The 16,465-nt window shown below is 45.1% G+C and overlaps 2 protein-coding genes across 6 annotated transcripts in view; one reads left to right on the forward strand and one right to left on the reverse strand.

Annotated features, from left to right (window-relative positions):
• The window catches only part of LOC142377085 (low-density lipoprotein receptor-related protein 1-like), a 97,145-nt gene that overhangs the window by 70,583 nt on the left and 10,097 nt on the right, over positions 1 to 16,465 (forward strand). For all 4 annotated transcript variants that reach the window (XM_075460847.1, XM_075460848.1, XM_075460850.1 and 1 more), the window contains 30 exons: positions 1,235 to 1,364; positions 1,470 to 1,596; positions 1,694 to 1,845; positions 1,978 to 2,102; positions 2,220 to 2,594; positions 6,448 to 6,637; positions 6,749 to 6,953; positions 7,116 to 7,308; positions 8,264 to 8,389; positions 8,677 to 8,805; positions 8,897 to 9,016; positions 10,085 to 10,198; positions 10,294 to 10,443; positions 11,017 to 11,139; positions 11,233 to 11,349; positions 11,487 to 11,615; positions 11,718 to 11,840; positions 11,943 to 12,083; positions 12,879 to 13,066; positions 13,155 to 13,338; positions 13,428 to 13,513; positions 13,589 to 13,708; positions 13,909 to 14,096; positions 14,340 to 14,545; positions 14,633 to 14,821; positions 14,912 to 15,060; positions 15,160 to 15,253; positions 15,343 to 15,459; positions 15,558 to 15,677; positions 16,319 to 16,441. In XM_075460847.1, the coding sequence (XP_075316962.1) occupies positions 1,235 to 1,364; positions 1,470 to 1,596; positions 1,694 to 1,845; positions 1,978 to 2,102; positions 2,220 to 2,594; positions 6,448 to 6,637; positions 6,749 to 6,953; positions 7,116 to 7,308; positions 8,264 to 8,389; positions 8,677 to 8,805; positions 8,897 to 9,016; positions 10,085 to 10,198; positions 10,294 to 10,443; positions 11,017 to 11,139; positions 11,233 to 11,349; positions 11,487 to 11,615; positions 11,718 to 11,840; positions 11,943 to 12,083; positions 12,879 to 13,066; positions 13,155 to 13,338; positions 13,428 to 13,513; positions 13,589 to 13,708; positions 13,909 to 14,096; positions 14,340 to 14,545; positions 14,633 to 14,821; positions 14,912 to 15,060; positions 15,160 to 15,253; positions 15,343 to 15,459; positions 15,558 to 15,677; positions 16,319 to 16,441 (4,533 nt within the window). The remainder of the gene's footprint in view (positions 1 to 1,234; positions 1,365 to 1,469; positions 1,597 to 1,693; positions 1,846 to 1,977; positions 2,103 to 2,219; positions 2,595 to 6,447; positions 6,638 to 6,748; positions 6,954 to 7,115; positions 7,309 to 8,263; positions 8,390 to 8,676; positions 8,806 to 8,896; positions 9,017 to 10,084; positions 10,199 to 10,293; positions 10,444 to 11,016; positions 11,140 to 11,232; positions 11,350 to 11,486; positions 11,616 to 11,717; positions 11,841 to 11,942; positions 12,084 to 12,878; positions 13,067 to 13,154; positions 13,339 to 13,427; positions 13,514 to 13,588; positions 13,709 to 13,908; positions 14,097 to 14,339; positions 14,546 to 14,632; positions 14,822 to 14,911; positions 15,061 to 15,159; positions 15,254 to 15,342; positions 15,460 to 15,557; positions 15,678 to 16,318; positions 16,442 to 16,465) is intronic.
• LOC142377088 (mu-type opioid receptor-like) lies at positions 2,901 to 6,243 on the reverse strand. Of its 2 annotated transcripts, none has more exons than XM_075460854.1 (2): positions 5,762 to 6,243; positions 2,901 to 4,961 (listed from the first exon to the last, which is right to left on the reverse strand). In XM_075460854.1, the coding sequence occupies exon 2, from the start codon at positions 4,355 to 4,357 to the stop codon at positions 3,311 to 3,313; it is 1,047 nt and encodes a 348-aa protein (XP_075316969.1). In that variant the 5' UTR covers positions 4,358 to 4,961; positions 5,762 to 6,243; the 3' UTR covers positions 2,901 to 3,310. The 2 variants fall into 2 exon arrangements, with proteins under 2 accessions (XP_075316969.1, XP_075316970.1); XM_075460855.1 differs by lacking the exon at positions 5,762 to 6,243 and adding an exon at positions 5,667 to 5,725.

Here is a 16,465-nt window from a genome sequence, read left to right on the forward strand (position 1 = left end):
AAGATGTATGTTGTGGCCATTTATGTTTCTTATTCATGGGTTCTATCGGTTTGGTTTTCTTTGGTATGTTGGAATATACTTTGGTTGATTTGGAGTCAAGATCTGCGGTTAATTTTGTATTTGAGATTGTTTAAATTATTTTGGTGACTTTTGGACCCGCCCATTAATCAAACAGATTAAGAACACACCAGGGGCTCTTTTTTGTTTGGCAAATGTCTGGTGTGAGGATGGGAGGTGGTGGTGAAATGATTTTTTGACCACTTTCAGATCTTATTAATTTCAAACAAGTTAACTTTCGTTTTCATCTCAATCGTAAGAATTTTTTGTTATTGTTTTGTTCATATTTTTTGTTGGTAAGAGAAAAAATAAACCACATATATTTTAACAACTGAAGTGCGTGCAAGTCAAGAACACAACCACCTGCTGCCACCCACGGCCTTTCTTGGATATATCATTTGGAAATTTAAAAGGCCGCGACAATGTATTTAGAAAAAGGGACGAAAATAATCAGACCTCTGTGGCAGCTGCAGGACTGAGAAAAAGCTGACCAATCCCGCTGATCTTGGATTGGAGCGCCTACAAAAAACCAATCAGATGCCTCTGCTTTCTGCCTACGCCCCCCTCTGTCGGCTCCCTGCTCCGTGTGCGCATGCGGTTCTACCGGCTTTGGATGAAGCACTGACGGAATGGGGAGGGGGGGTGGAGCTTAGAGGAGGGGCCACTTTTGAATCTTGCTAGCTCTCTTGCTAGCTCTCTAGGATTACCTACCATAGCTTTAAGTTTTCTTTGGAAATCATACTCAGGGCAGTTGATGAGGTGGGATGGGGTCATCCTACTTGCTATCAGCCACACGTATTACAGCAGAATGGTTCTGTGGTATAACAGTCAAGACGCTACACGGGCCAGCCTGCATTTAAATGTATGGATTCAGCGATTTCAAGTAGCTGTATTAGGTTTTTACTTGCATTTTAAATACCATCCAGATATTCCTGGAAATGGAGTTGCAGCATATACCAAAGGTTTCATACAGTATCAGCCCTACATACTGATTTTCAGTGTATCCATCTTCCTAAAGCTCACTGATAAAAGCAAGCAGGCAAACTTACTGTGCTGAGAAAAGTGGAAGGAGATGCACAGATAACAGACAGAAGAGAAATGGTAGTTCTTTTTAGGTAAATTCATGTCAAAAAGTGGTCAAGCAGGGTAAATCTATCACAACCATTGTCCTCCACAGGAAACATCTACTGGACAGATCAAGGTTTCGATGTCATTGAGGTGGCCCGACTGAACGGCTCCTTCCGCTATGTGGTCATCTCCCAGGGCCTGGACAAACCTCGCGCCATCACTGTCCACCCGGAGAAAGGGTGAGAAGGAGCAGCTCTCCAGTTTAGCTTTTACATTTGTAATTGATCTCAGTATTGATTATTGAGGAAGTTGCCTCTTGAGCTTCGCTGTGTTTTGGCACGTAGCTACCTGTTCTGGACAGAGTGGGGCCAGTATCCGCGCATTGAGCGTTCTCGCTTGGACGGCTCTCAGAGGGCAGTTCTGGTCAATGCCAGTATCAGTTGGCCTAACGGTATCTCCATTGACTATGAGGTATGGTCCAACGCACTGATTTTTCAGTCATGCCACATGGCTACATTTGAGGGAGTGAGCACATCATTGCAAGCAATTACTGTGTTTGTGCATGTAGGAAGGTCTGCTGTACTGGTGTGATGCCAGGACAGATAAGATTGAGCGCATTAACCTCGAGACTGGAGAAAACAGGGAGGTGGTGCTGGCCAACAACAACATGGACATGTTCTCTGTGTCTGTGTTTGAGAGCTACATCTATTGGAGTGACAGGTCAGATATACCGCTCCTGTTCAGTCTTATCCTCACATTTCATGTTTTGTTGGGGTTTTTTGGTTGTTTTTTTTGTTGTTTTTATCTGCAATCCTCTGTTTTTTGTGTGCCTGTGTTTCCGCTGTCATACAGGACACATGCGAACGGCTCCATAAAGAGAGGCAGCAAGGACAATGCCACAGACTCTGTCTCTCTGAGAACTGGTATCGGGGTGCAGCTTAAAGACATCAAGGTCTTCAACAGGGCGAGGCAGCAAGGTTAGCAAAGTCTGCTTTAAATGCGTGACTTGACTGTGATCGAGTTTACGGGACACGATAGGACAAAAAAAAAAATTGTAAATGAATTTTGATTTATATTTAATCGTCTGTTCACAGGAACGAATGTGTGTAAAGACAAGAATGGTGGATGTCAGCAGCTTTGTCTCTTCCGTGGCAACGGGCAGCGCACGTGTGCCTGCGCTCATGGGATGCTGGCTGAGGACGGCAGCAGCTGTCGCGACTACGACGGCTACCTTCTCTACTCAGAGCGCACCATACTAAAGAGCGTCCACCTGTCGGATGAAAACAACCTGAACGCGCCCATTAAGCCGTTCGAGGACCCCGAGCACATGAAAAATGTCATTGCACTCACGTTCGATTACAGAGGAGGCGGAGGGAAAGGAGCTAACCGCATCTTCTTCAGTGATATTCACTTTGGCAACATCCAGCAGATCAGCGACGATGGATCTGACCGCAAGACTGTAGTAGAGAGTGAGTTCTCCCTTTTTCTGTGCCTTTCAATGTTGTCGGTCAACCCACACTCAGCTGTTTCTTCAGTTTATCTTCTCTGTGTTCCCTTCTTCCTTAGCAGATATGAGGCCTGTCATTTGTGAAGTCATTTATCGCACACACACACCCCCCCTCTCTTTTTTTCGTTTTTTTTTTTTTTTCTTAATATAAATAAGAGCCCAAGTTATTAACATCAGAACACCCCTGATAAGAATTCTTTCTGGAGAAGAATGCTGCAAAATCCCTCTCATCCAAACACAAACAGGAATGTTGTTGCCAAACTTCAAAAAAAGGAAACAGGCTTTTATTTTTTTTTTATCACTGTGAGAATGCGCTGTGAGAACAGAGTGCACATGAACATAAACAGGTTCAGAGGCAAATAGACTTTCATTCACCTTATCTCAGCATAAGAAAACACAGGTGCAGTGTGAATGTTTTACCAAAGTGCCTTTACTTGGTGCTTCACAAAGAATGCATAATTGAGGTTTGTTTCACCTACTGTGCCTGCAGAGCAGCAACTCCCAGAGCAAACCTTGTGATCTTCTTGCATAATATCCAGACTAACAGTAAATGTTGTGAAGAGACAAAAGTGTTCAATGTTCCTGGGATTGCTGCTGTTTTTACAAGTGGAGCAAAGAGTGGTTGTGACGGTTAAGAGTCAGGTGTTCAGCCACATAAAGGTGCTTGCAGTTATAGTGTCAGGCAGCTGACATGGCAACAGCCATGTTTGCTGTTTGCCCTTCCTTCTTGAACAGCCTCAGTAGATCCTGTCTGAACTTTTGGGACAGGAGCACATAGAGGATGGGGTTCATCACTGTAGAGGAGGTTGCCATGAAGCGTGCAAATACACTAAAAGAGCCATAACGGGGCGAGGCTCCAGTGTTCCCTGAGCTTTTCTCTGCTAGTAAGGCCAGTGTCAGTCCGTATGAGGGCAGCCAACACAGGGTAAAAGCCAGTACCAGCATGGCTGTCGTCTGAGTCACTTTGCTCTGGAAGCGCTCTACTTGCGGGGCCCTGCCGGCATGTTGGACCCCACACAGGAACACATAGATGCTGCCGTATGCCACTGCAATGGTAACCAGTGGAAGCAAGAAGGACGCGAGAAAGTGAAACAGTCCATAGATCAACTGGTCTCGGTGAGACAGGAAAGCAAAGCAAGCAAGGTCATCGGGGGTTTGTCTTGGGGTTCCCACAGAGCGAAAAACCAGCTGGGGAGCACCAAGGCCGCAGGCTGGAATCCAAAGCAGCACGGCAACTGTAGACAGCCGACGAGGGGTGAGTAGGCGGTAAGCTCTGGCAGGTTTCACCACCGTCAGATAGCGAGACACAGCCAGCGTGGCCAGAATGAAGACGCTCGCCGAGGAGCAGGCTGATCCCAAGAAGCCCACCAGACGACACATAATGTTCCCAAAAGGCCACTCCTGCTTGGCTACGGCAACAGAGTGGAAAGGAAGCGTGGAGAGCAGGAGCAGGTCTGCAGCGCTCAGCGACAGCAGGAGGATGTCAGTCCCTGTGCCTGTTGCAGAGCTTTGGGGAGAATGTCCAACACGATCCACCCCTCTCCTCCTTCGTCCACACAAGATGATCATCACCAAGGTGTGCCCGCCCACCCCCAGCAACAGTATCAGTGAATCTAGTATCGGGACGACGATCTGCTCCACGCTGGCATCCACAGTGTCACTGCTGTTCCCCAGTAGATCCTCTAAACCTGTAGAGTTTAGCATCATGCCCTCGGTTGCAGTCATCTTGCCACTGTTGAATTGCCGTTTATTGGATCGATATGCTTACCCAGTCATAAAACTACTGACGATACATGATGGAATTATTACTCATACTGTGTCAATAACAGCGGACTCAAAAATAACATCACGCAGATTTCCAGGCATTCAACATTAAGGGTGTCGACAGTTAACAGTGCTCATTTAGGACTGACGAGAACACACATATCTTTGCCTTAAAAAGTCTCCTTTACGCATAACCATCCGGTGATCATGTTTGTAGTTAAACCTGCTTCCCATGTGCTGGATATGAGTGAAGCCACGTCAGTTGATCCAGTCAGCTCCCTCTTGATTCTTGCAGCGTAGAAGAAACAAACCATCAGAAGGCCCCTCCAACTGAAGTCAAGATGCTGCTCCCGATATTTTATTTTATTTCTTTTTTGGTTGCTAGGGGGTTCTTTCTTATTGTTTTGGACTCCTGATAAGGTCAGATGAGTGTATATAGCTGTAGTCTGTGATTTCCTGTCACCTCAGAGCAGGCGGCAACTCCATATGACATCCTGGTCAGGTACATCATTCCACAATCATCATTCCTCCTTCTTCTGAGAGACAGAACTCCTGAGAAAGCAAGCTGGGAGCAAAAGCGAACAGAGGAGGTAAATAGTTTGACAGTCAGAGAGGATAAAACCAAGTTAACGGTTAGTGAACTCTGGACCGATTATGATAGAGCAGGAAAGAGATGGGCCGACCAGCTCTCTGTGGGAGGACCTAATGAGGCCAAACATTTTTTCCCATGCTTCGTTGCTTCTGCCCTTTTTTCCCGAAACAATCCATAGATTGTTTAGAAGTGCTTACCTCTCACACACGCATTTAAAAAACATACACAGGCAATGCACATACACAAAAAAAAGAGTGAGGGAAATAGTGTTTGCCTTGAAAATCTGGGTAATTATTGACTGCCAGCCAGATAGCAAACAATGAACTGCTATCACACCTTGTGTAGATAAGTGCCATAAAATCAACGTCACCATACCCATCATCAAGAGCAATAACCTCAACAACTGGTCTGTGTTATTGTCAACAACGAATACATAGAAACCTGCATAGGCTCAGCACAACAAAAAATATCAAGACAAAGATAAGTAAAAAGGCAGAGTTTGAGTTTGAGTGCTACAGCTACAGATTAACAACTAAATAACAGCACCAAAGAATGAGGAAATGGAGGAGAATGGATTTCATGTTGTGCTCCATCGATTTTTATAGCACACTGATTTATGAGTACAAGAAGCAGAGGAGGGCTTGTTTTGTGTGTTGCTTAATTTTGTAGACACTTTACCTCTTTCAGGATCTCATAGCATGTACTGCGCAAATGATGACTCCCGTCTGTAGTGTTGCGCTGGAGATGTTGAGTTGTGGTGCAAAGTGTCTCACCTGCTGGTGAACCCTCCTCAGGCCAGAGCTGTGATAAAGTGAAATCTTTTCCACTCCCGTGAAAAGACCACTATGATCATTAGACCCTCGCAGAAGGTGACTCTTAGTGCCGACTTGCTTTTGGAGCGACCTGCCTCTTCATGAAGCCCACGTGCTCGCGTGTGAATGTATTGTTTCTCAGCGGCGGAGCAGCTGTTCTGTGTCTGCTGCTACAGAACTTTGTGTTCCTCCATCTTGGCTGACTCCTGTGTGTCCTCTGGCCTTCTTGCAGGCAGGAAGCTCACAACCTCTTATCGTTTCAAGGCTGTGGAGCAGAAAAATGACCTCTTACTTTTCATCTGTTGATGAGTAGTGCAATGGAAAGTAGTACGCCAGCCAGTGACCTTTTTGCTTAGCTATTTGCTGGATAAAAGCCTTGAATCACACAGTGTTCTTTGTCATTAATACCAAGCTGTCATGTCCAGAGCTCTGACTCTATGCTGCCACACAGCCGTCAGCCAACACTAAGCTGCTGCCAGACGCTCCACACTTGACCTTTTAACATAACACCAGGGTGGACGCGCTTCCTTTCCTTCCCCTCCGTTCCTCTCCTGTCTTCTCTCTCTTCTGATTCCTCCGCTCTTTCCCTCTTTCTCTATCTGTTCCCCATCCTCATTTTTTTTTTCTTTGTTTTTTTTCTTGTGTAGATGTGGGCTCTGTGGAGGGTTTGTCGTACCACAGGGGCTGGGATATGTTGTATTGGACCAGCTACACCACCTCAACCATCACCCGCCACACTGTGGATCAGAACAGCTGGGGTGCTGTCGACCGCCACACTGTGGTCAGCATGTCTGGAGACGACCACCCGAGGGCCTTCGTTCTTGACGAGTGTCAGGGGTTAGAGCCAATTCAGTTGTTCTTTTCCTTTACTTTCACATGACACCGCTTCTGAATTATGCCAAAGCTTTTTACTTGTTCTCACAATGTTGATTGTTACTCACCCTCCAGCCTGATGTTTTGGACCAACTGGAATGAGCAGTCTCCCAGCATCATGCGTGCCACGCTTAATGGTGCCAATGTCCTCGTGATCATCGGCACTGACATCAGAACTCCTAACGGCTTGGCCATAGACCACCGTGCTGAAAAACTTTATTTCTCCGACGCCACACTGGACAAGATTGAGCGCTGCGAGTATGACGGCACCCGGCGCTATGTGAGTGACAAAATTGCTCAATGACAACGCACCCCTGCGTGTCACTTTGTGATGGAAACACCCTGTAATAACCATCCATTTGCTTGCTCTATTGAGTTATTTGTAAGGCTTTGATTACTAGCCAGACCGGTGTTGTGATTGTGGTTTTGCTTCCACCTGCAGGTGGTGCTGAAGAATGAGCCGGTCCATCCGTTTGGTCTGGCTGTGTATGGAGACTACATCTTTTGGACCGACTGGGTGAGGAGGGCTGTGCTTCGGGCTGACAAATACACAGGAGGAGATATGAAGGTGCTGCGCGCTGATATCCCCCAGCAGCCAATGGGTATTGTCGCCGTGGCCAACGACACTAATAGCTGTAAGTTTTCTAACAAAAAGGAGGATCTAAGTAGTTGTGCGGAGGGCGTGCGTCTTGTCATCAGAGCGTCTGCATTGATGCGATGACAGGAATAATGGCATGATAACCCGAACCCTTTTTTTTAGGATCTGAACTGTGGTTTTGCTCATTTTCTGTACAGATCTGCCAATATTGCATTGATCCACATAAACCATTCATACAAACATCACTTTGACCAGTAAAATACCACATCCACACCACTTTTTAATTTGATGGTTCAAAGAATCTTTTGCAAGGCAGAATCTTCAGTAAAATCTTGAAATTGAACCTTTTTTCTTTTTTTTTCCTTTTCTTCCATTTTGTTTTGTGCGCTATTGTCTGTATCCCCTTAAATCAGTGCAGGCGTGCATTTCTTTTTTTTCTTCGCCGTATCTTCCCTCTCTTCCCTCTCTTAATTATCTCACACTCCAATACCCACAGAGGCCAAGCGAGCCGAAATCCTGTCGTGACAGCTGCAAATCCTATTTAGATGGAGTCACATTGAATTATGCATTCAGCTGAAGCAGAGCCATCGCCGCGTTTATGCAACTATGTCTGCAGATGCGGATGGATACGGGTCAATGTCAAATTCATTTATACGGTAGAGAACATTTGAAGATGGCAGTTGAGGTACAAAGTGAGCTGCAGTCAAAATAGTTTGCGATGAAATGCAGGAAAAACATTTAACTGCAGGCAAGATGTTCAAAAAGAGGAAAATACAAAAGAAAACTGAAATGCAATATGAATTGATAAATGGATAAAAGCAAGGGGGATTTAGCAAAGTAGAGCAGACCAAAAAGAGATGAAGCTAAAGAGATGAGTACCAGCCCCAGTAAAGGCGAATGTGTTGGTCTGTGTGTCGGAATGAGGACGTGAGGTCAGAAACTCAATCATATATGCAGGTTTGTGTGGCTAACGCTCACTCACGTTTGCACAGGTGAGTTCTCTCTCTGTCGTGTCAACAATGGAGGATGTCAGGACCTGTGTCTGCTGAACTCTGAGGGAAGGGTCAACTGCAGTTGTCGTGGTGACCGGAAGCTTTTGGAAGACAACACCTGCACTGGTAATGCCAGAGCCGGATTTAGAAGCTTAAAGTCTGTGCGTTTGGGGCCATTGTCATACTATGGTATCAGATGACTGCGTGACAGTGACTAATGGATAACAATTGAACCATAAAGTATGCCTAAAACTTTGGCACTGTACAGCATTTGAATATATTTCATGAATTACGTCTGCATACAGAACATAATGCCATAAAGCATCCAGCATAGACAAAGCCAGCTCCATGCCTTCACACAGCATGCCCTTACTTCCATACAGTAAACACCTGTTTCTGTCTTTGTGTCGCAGCCCTCAACACTACATGTAACAACATTGATGAGTTTGAGTGTGGGAATGGACACTGCATCAACTACACACTGACATGTGATGGCAAGGCGCACTGCAAGGACAAGTCTGACGAGAAACAGTCCTACTGCGGTGAGTGGAACCTCTGTGCCCGTCAAAATAATTCTGGCCTTAATTTTCTTGTTCGTTTCTGTAATAAGAGTCTCTCCGGTCTGGTCCTCAGCCAATCGTGTGTGCAAGAGGGGCTACAGACGATGTGTAAATGGGCGCTGTGTGGAGCACAGCTCCTGGTGCAACGGACAGGATGACTGTGGAGACAATTCTGATGAACTCTTCTGTAACAGTGAGTCAACTCTTTAACAATTAAAAAGCTCATATTGTGCTTATTTAGGTTGGTGTTTGTATTGTGTTGTTCCACTAGAGGAGGTTTGCATATTTTGATGTGACAGAAACACATTGATGTTGTCACACTGAGAGAAAAGCCGAGAAAAGCTGCAGAAGTGCTACAAACGCTTACAATACAACAGGATGAGGCAATGTGACAATACGCTGCAGTTGACCAAGAGACTTTAAAACTTCACTATAAAACCTTTTATTTCTAAGATTCTGAAGAAACTAAGGATATGAAATTAAAAAACTGTTTGAGAGGTTAAACCTTCTGCTTTTATTGTAAATTACTGACTCTACCCTCATATTCATCAGTATACATGCATATATATATATATTTATATTATTCTTTTTAATTATGATAGTTCCTGTCTCTCAAAAATATGAATGATATGTGCAAGACATCACACATCTGTCGGATCCCAATGTGTTAAGTCACTGGAGGAAAGGCTTGTCATTAGTTATAAAACTGTTCATACAACCATCAAGGTTAAAAAGACCAACAAACAAAAAAAATCTTTAGACTTTATAGAATTTCTTAAGCATCTGCTTGTCTGGCTGTTGAAGCCTGTCTTTGTATAACCTCTTTGCTGTCAAACTGATTTCGAGCCCAGTTAGACGGCGTGAGCACAGTAAACGCCACCAATCTGCAGCCTTCGGTTTCTTTGTTTTGGTTTGTGGCTCCATACTCCAGCAACACTGCCCCATAAAGCACTGCGCTGGGACGTCTGTTGCCGAGCTCTGTGATGGCGCTTTTCAAGAGTGTTCCATGTTGATGTCATCTAGTAAAGGGAGAAAAGTTTGGACGAAAAAACAAATCACTTTAGTCAGTTCAGCAGCAGTGTCTGCTGGAAAAGTGATCACCTCATTTAAATCAAGTCTTTTGGCTTTGTAACTGCAGAACTTCTACACGCACAAAAAGCTATATACATGTCCTTCTCTAACCACATTTCTGCCGCTAACAGACATTTAATAATGGAAATGAAACCTAATCCAAACACTGTCATTCTCTCATGTGCGTCAGCCACTCTGTGCACAGCCGATCAGTTCCAGTGCAGAGACGGAAGCTGCATCACCAACTCTAGCAAGTGCAACCAGAAGGTGGACTGTCAGGATGCTAGTGATGAGATGAACTGCTGTAAGTTAGAACGATCAGATCAGTCAGAACAATTCAGTGCGATGTTGAAAGTCGACACTTTGCTCTGAAGATGTTGTGCCGTCTTCTTTATTAAGCTGCCACGGACTGTTCCAGTTACTTCCATCTGGGAGTGAAGGGAGTGATGTTCCAGAAGTGTGAGTTCACCACGCTCTGCTACGCACCCGCGTGGCAGTGCGATGGAGCCAACGACTGCGGAGACTTCTCAGATGAAAGAAATTGCCCAGGTATGTTTAATAGCATTTCTACCCAGTGCGTATGTTAGCTTGATTCTTTCATTGGAAGCTCAAGAACAAGCCGGAGGAATCTCAAGTTAAAGTGTTTATTGGTAGTCACACATCAAGCATATCAGCGCTGGGCTCAGTGGAACAGAGCTCCCGCAGGAAATCCGTCAGACTGAGCCTCGATTTCCGGGTATCTTTTGTATTTATAGCCTCATAGGTTGAACTCACACTCGATCGAGTATGATTGGACATGAATAGGTTCAACATGCTTCGTCATATTCTCTGGATCAGCCAAACAATGTGTGTGTGTGTGTGTGTGTGTGTGTGTGTGTGTGTGTGTGTGTGAATCTTGCACCTGCTTTCCCAGGCTAATTGTTTTGTCTCACTATGCCTGGATCATTTAAGGTCATCGTGGAAAAGAACAGAGACTATTTCATTCATAATGTCTAAGAACAAAACCAGTATGAAAAAACACGACAACGTAAATAAAACTTTGGGGGAGTTTTTTTGCCCTCCTGCTGGTTTAACTTTTGAAGTTCTCCCGTTAAACTTGCCCCTCTTCTGTCACTCTGCCAGGGAGCGGAAAAACAAAGTGTCCCGCGCCTTTCTTTGCCTGTCCCAGCGGACGTTGCATCCCCATGAGCTGGACATGTGACAAGGAGAACGACTGTGAGAACGGCGCAGACGAAGCTCACTGCGGTAAGGAGTCAAACAAGATCAGGAGTGCAACAGATCATTATTTTGTTTGCTGCTGGAATTTGTTCCTTTCATACACTCTCTATGGACCTATAGATAAGTTCTGCTCGGCCACCCAATTTGAGTGTGGCAACCACCGCTGCATTCCCAACCGCTGGGTGTGTGACGGGGCCGACGACTGTGGCGACAGCTCGGATGAAGACAGCAAGTGCAGTGAGTGTGACGAATCTTTCTGAAAGCGATAGAAAGAACAGCTCACTCACACCCATGGATTCAGATTAAGGATTTTTTTTTCACGATGTTTTATGTCGCAAAACAACTGAACACTGACTAACCTTTTCCCATCCCAGAGACTAAGACCTGCAGTCCAGATGCATTCCAGTGCCCTGGAGCACACATGTGTATTCCTCAGCGTTGGAAGTGCGACGGCGACAACGACTGTCCCGATGGAGCCGACGAGAGTGTCAAAGCTGGCTGCGGTGAGTACAAGCAAGGCACGAACACGTTCAAAATTTGTTTAAGAGTCACTGTAGGTGGAGAAAACACTTTTATCTCATTCACTAAATATTTCTCTGTCTCAGTCTTCAACAACACATGCGGCAGCAAGGAGTTCATGTGTCAGAACCGACAGTGTATTCCCAAGCACTTTGTGTGTGACCATGACAACGACTGCAGTGACGGCTCAGATGAGTCCCAGGAGTGTGGTTAGTCCATGTCCTCTCATCCCCCCCGATGGGGCAATTTTAAACGGCTCTCTTTCCCCACCTTCCGCTTCATTTGACAGCACGGGCCGTTTGTCTCTGCAGAGTATCCAACATGCGGACCCAACGAGTTTCGCTGCGCCAACGGACGCTGCCTCATTCAGAGTTCATGGGAATGTGATGGAGACTTTGACTGCCACGACCACTCGGATGAAGCACCAAAAAACCCACACTGCACTGGCACAGGTTAGGCACACCTGGAACCTTTTTATTTCTATGTAAATCTTTAACATATTCAACCTGCACATACGTGAAATCGAGCCACATCAGTCTTTCATTTAAGGCCTTTGAGCATTAAAAGCTGCAACTATCTTTTAACGCTGCCTTATGTGCCTTTTGTATATTAAAAAAAAAAGAAAAATAAAGATTCCAGCTTCATGCCAACAAAAATAAACTCACGAAATACAGACAAAATTCAAGCCACTGAGCCTTCTATCACCTCTTATCAAGGTTTTGAGACTGAGTCGACACCTCAGTACAAACACTCTGTAATTTTAAAAGACCGGTGGGAAAACTCAAGTTAAACCGGCTTTTTGTTTCTTTAGAATCACGAGGTCAAAAAGAAACTGCCACATTTATGTCTGTGTTGGTTTACTGCGGTCTCATTTACATGGTTTCATGTTTGCAATGTCAGCTTTTACAACACAAACTTAATTCATGTACATTGTTTAACAATCATTGACTGAACTGCTGCCTGTTTTGAGCAGAACACTCAAAGAACTTTAAATTCTTTAAAAAAAAAATATTACAAATATTACAGCAGAACATCATTACCTCTAAAAACAAGGTTGTTACAAGTAAGTATGTCAAAGTACAGTAAAGTGCATAAGACTTCTACACTTGTCGCCATCTTTTTGACAACTGGAAAGCACTCTCAACAGACTGAAATTAAGTCCCGGGGCTTTGAAATTATATTAGATGCACTGTTGGACAGTATCCCTTCATTTGTTTTTCATTTCATTTCATTGTTTCATTGAACAGAGATGAAATGCAACGACACCGCCTATGCCTGCAATAATGGAAACTGCATTAACGAGACATTGCTCTGCGACCATAAAGACGACTGCGGTGATGGCTCTGACGAACTGAATTGCTTTATTAATGAGTGCTTGAACAGCAAACTGAGTGGCTGTTCCCAGCTCTGTGAGGACCTTAAAATAGGGTTTAAGGTAAGTGACGAGCACGCACTGGAATGGGTGTCTGAAATAAGCAGCGTGGTCTGTTGCTTTACCTGTTCTACGTTTTGCTCCCTCACAGTGCAGGTGCCACACCGGCTTCCGTCTGAAAGATGACGGGAAGACGTGCGTGGACATAGATGAATGCACAACCACTTATCCCTGCACGCAGCGCTGCATCAACACACACGGCAGCTTCCATTGCCTGTGTGTGGAAGGTTTCCAGCTCAGTCCTGAGAACCCAACGATATGCAAATCCATCTCTGGTAAGAATTATGACAGATTCCTACAGCTCGTCCCACTCTTTGAGGAAAATGATCATTTATATCCACTTGTATACGATGTCACCCTACAGATGAGGAGCCCTTCCTCATCTTTGCCAACCGCTATTACCTGAGGAAGCTCAACTTGGATGGCTCTAACTACACACTGCTCAAACAGGTTTGTCATTTTTAAGCGTCCGCTTGCAGGAGTTAATCTCAATCCCAGACTAACGCAGCTCCTGCGCTTTGACAGGGCTTAAACAATGCCGTCGCTCTGGACTTCGACTATCGCCAGCAGATGATTTATTGGACCGATGTGAACACACAGGGCAGCATGATCCGACGTATGCACATCAACGGCAGCGATGTTCAGGTCAGTGAAGCTGCATCCTGCCCTAGGCAGATAAGGGGATTGTAAAATGTGCCGGTAACGCCTTTAACATCAAAGCTACTTTTAAAATGATTACTCATCTTTGTTGGCATATGTGCTTGTTGTGAAAACCCAGGAGAAACAATTAAGTCCTTCACTGTAACACAGATTCAGAAAATATATCCGGCTCATTCATTTGTCAGGTCCTTCACCGCACGTTACTCAGCAACCCCGACGGTCTGGCAGTGGACTGGGTGGGAGGAAACCTGTATTGGTGTGATAAGGGACGGGACACTATTGAAGTGTCAAAGCTCAACGGAGCGTACCGGACAGTTCTGGTCAACGTCGGCCTGAGGGAGCCGCGTGCGGTGGCTGCGGATGTACGCTACGGGTAAGGGTGACACAAAAATAGCACCACTGACGGGCTTTCCTTACCTAAACTGCCTACTTATTAGATCACGTCAGTGACGTGAACTCAATTAGGCTAGTTTATTAATAATTCTGAATCATTCTGTGTTTTCCTGCAAGTCTCACTGTGTTTGACCGACACTGTCTCTGTTAATAACCATAAAACAGTTATAATTTTAATTTGAAATCAGCAGTAAACCAAACTGATACGAAACATTCCTGACAGGTACGTGTACTGGTCTGACTGGGGCGACAACGCCCACATTGGGAGGATCGGGATGGACGGCAGCAACAGGAGCATCATCATACAGGATAAGATCACCTGGCCCAATGGCCTCACTCTGGACTTTGTTAATGACCGCATCTACTGGGCTGATGCCCGGGAGGACTACATTGCGTTCGCCAGCCTAGATGGAACCAACAGACACACAGGTAACACACACACACACACACACACACGAATGACTTCACTCATGTATTCTGTTGTTTTTGCTCATTTTAGTGCCGATATCCTTTTAGTTCTGACTCAGGACATCCCCCACATCTTTGCCATGACTTTGTTCGAGGAGTACATCTACTGGACAGATTGGGAAACAAAGTCCATCAACAGAGCTCATAAGACGCTGGGGACGAACAAGACAATGCTGATCAGCACCCTACACAGGCCGATGGACATCCACATTTTCCACCCATACCGCCAACCTGAAGGTACAAGCAACTCACTAACTTACACAACTGCACGTAAATCGTTTTCTGTCCTGTCCCCTGACTTCATTTTTTCTTGTTTCTGCTTCTCAGTGGCAGGCCACCCGTGCCAGACCAACAATGGAGGCTGCAGCAACCTGTGTTTGCTCTCTCCTGGTGGGGGCTACAAATGCGCATGCCCCACTAACTTTTACTTAGCTGCTGACGGCAAGCAGTGCTTGTCCAACTGCACTGCGAGTCAGGTGGGCTAGCTTGAGACTGCTGATTTACACATCTGGCTGGCTATCGTGTTTAAAAAAAGAATACAAAAAAAGGACAAATTCTCTCATCTGCTTTTTCAGTTTGTTTGCAAAAATGACAAGTGCATTCCATTTTGGTGGAAGTGCGACACGGAAGATGACTGCGGGGACCGCTCGGATGAACCTGCAGAATGCCGTGAGTGATGAGTGCAGCCGGAATGTTTCCTTCTGACGTTTGTTATTCACAACTAATGATGTGTTTTTTTTTACCTGTTCTCCCTGCAGCTGAGTTTAAGTGCAGACCAGGCCAGTTCCAGTGTGGCACTGGCATCTGCACCAACCCAGCCTACATCTGTGATGGAGACAACGACTGCCAGGACAACTCTGATGAGGCCAACTGTGGTACATACACTTTCGAATACCTAATACTTAATCAAATTTTTTTTTAAGTTACCTTTTGTTACTCACTTTTAATTGACTTCATTTTTTCTTTTTTTTAGACATCCATGTTTGCCTGCCAAGTCAGTTTAAATGCAACCACCCAAGTCGCTGCATCCCTGGCATCTTCCGGTGCAATGGGCAGGACAACTGTGGAGATGGAGAGGATGAGAAAGACTGCCGTAAGTCACCTAGTTCCCTGATGTTTCTCTTCTCTGTCCGTGCTAGTGGAAGTGCCTAATGATGGTCATCTTTAGTATTACAGTCTGACCTGTTTATCTGAGCAACACTTTGGTTCAGAGCCCCATCGGTCTACCATTGTAGCCTGAGATTTGTTCCCCAAAGATAGGCCATGCTGATTGCCGTGACCTTTATTTTTGCTGCCTCACTTAGAGCACTCTCCACTTGTAAATACTGCATCTCAAAATCTCATTAGCACATAGAAAATTGCTGAACACTTTGATGCTCCCAAGAGCATCTCTGCCCATTTTGACCTTTTCTGTAGCAATGCCCGTAAGCCAGATCATGTTGCATAATGTAATTACCATGACATTTCCCGAGCACATTCACTCTCCTCAGAGAAAGATTACATTAAAGGCTTAATTGTTTTGCCCCAAGGTCAGAAATTACCTTTTAACACATTCAACTAAAAAGCTGTCAGGATAGCAAAATCACAATGACCCTATTTTACGAGCACAACACTTTTTGCACGTAACCAGCAGGAAAACTAAAGCATTGTACTCTTTCCAAGGTGTCAAAAACAGTTTGTCTTTATTTGTTGGTATGGAGTAAAAATGGTCTAAACTGTGTGTCTCTGTTGCAGCTGAAGTTACATGTGCCCCCAACCAGTTCCAGTGTGCCATTAGTAAGCGCTGTATCCCACGGGTGTGGGTGTGCGACAGGGACAATGACTGTGTGGACGGATCCGATGAGCCAGCCAACTGCAGTAAGACGAGGCTCTTTAATACTA

Source organism: Odontesthes bonariensis, chromosome 3, assembly GCF_027942865.1.
Source record: "Odontesthes bonariensis isolate fOdoBon6 chromosome 3, fOdoBon6.hap1, whole genome shotgun sequence".
In the NCBI taxonomy this organism is placed as follows: Eukaryota; Metazoa; Chordata; class Actinopteri; order Atheriniformes; family Atherinopsidae; genus Odontesthes; species Odontesthes bonariensis.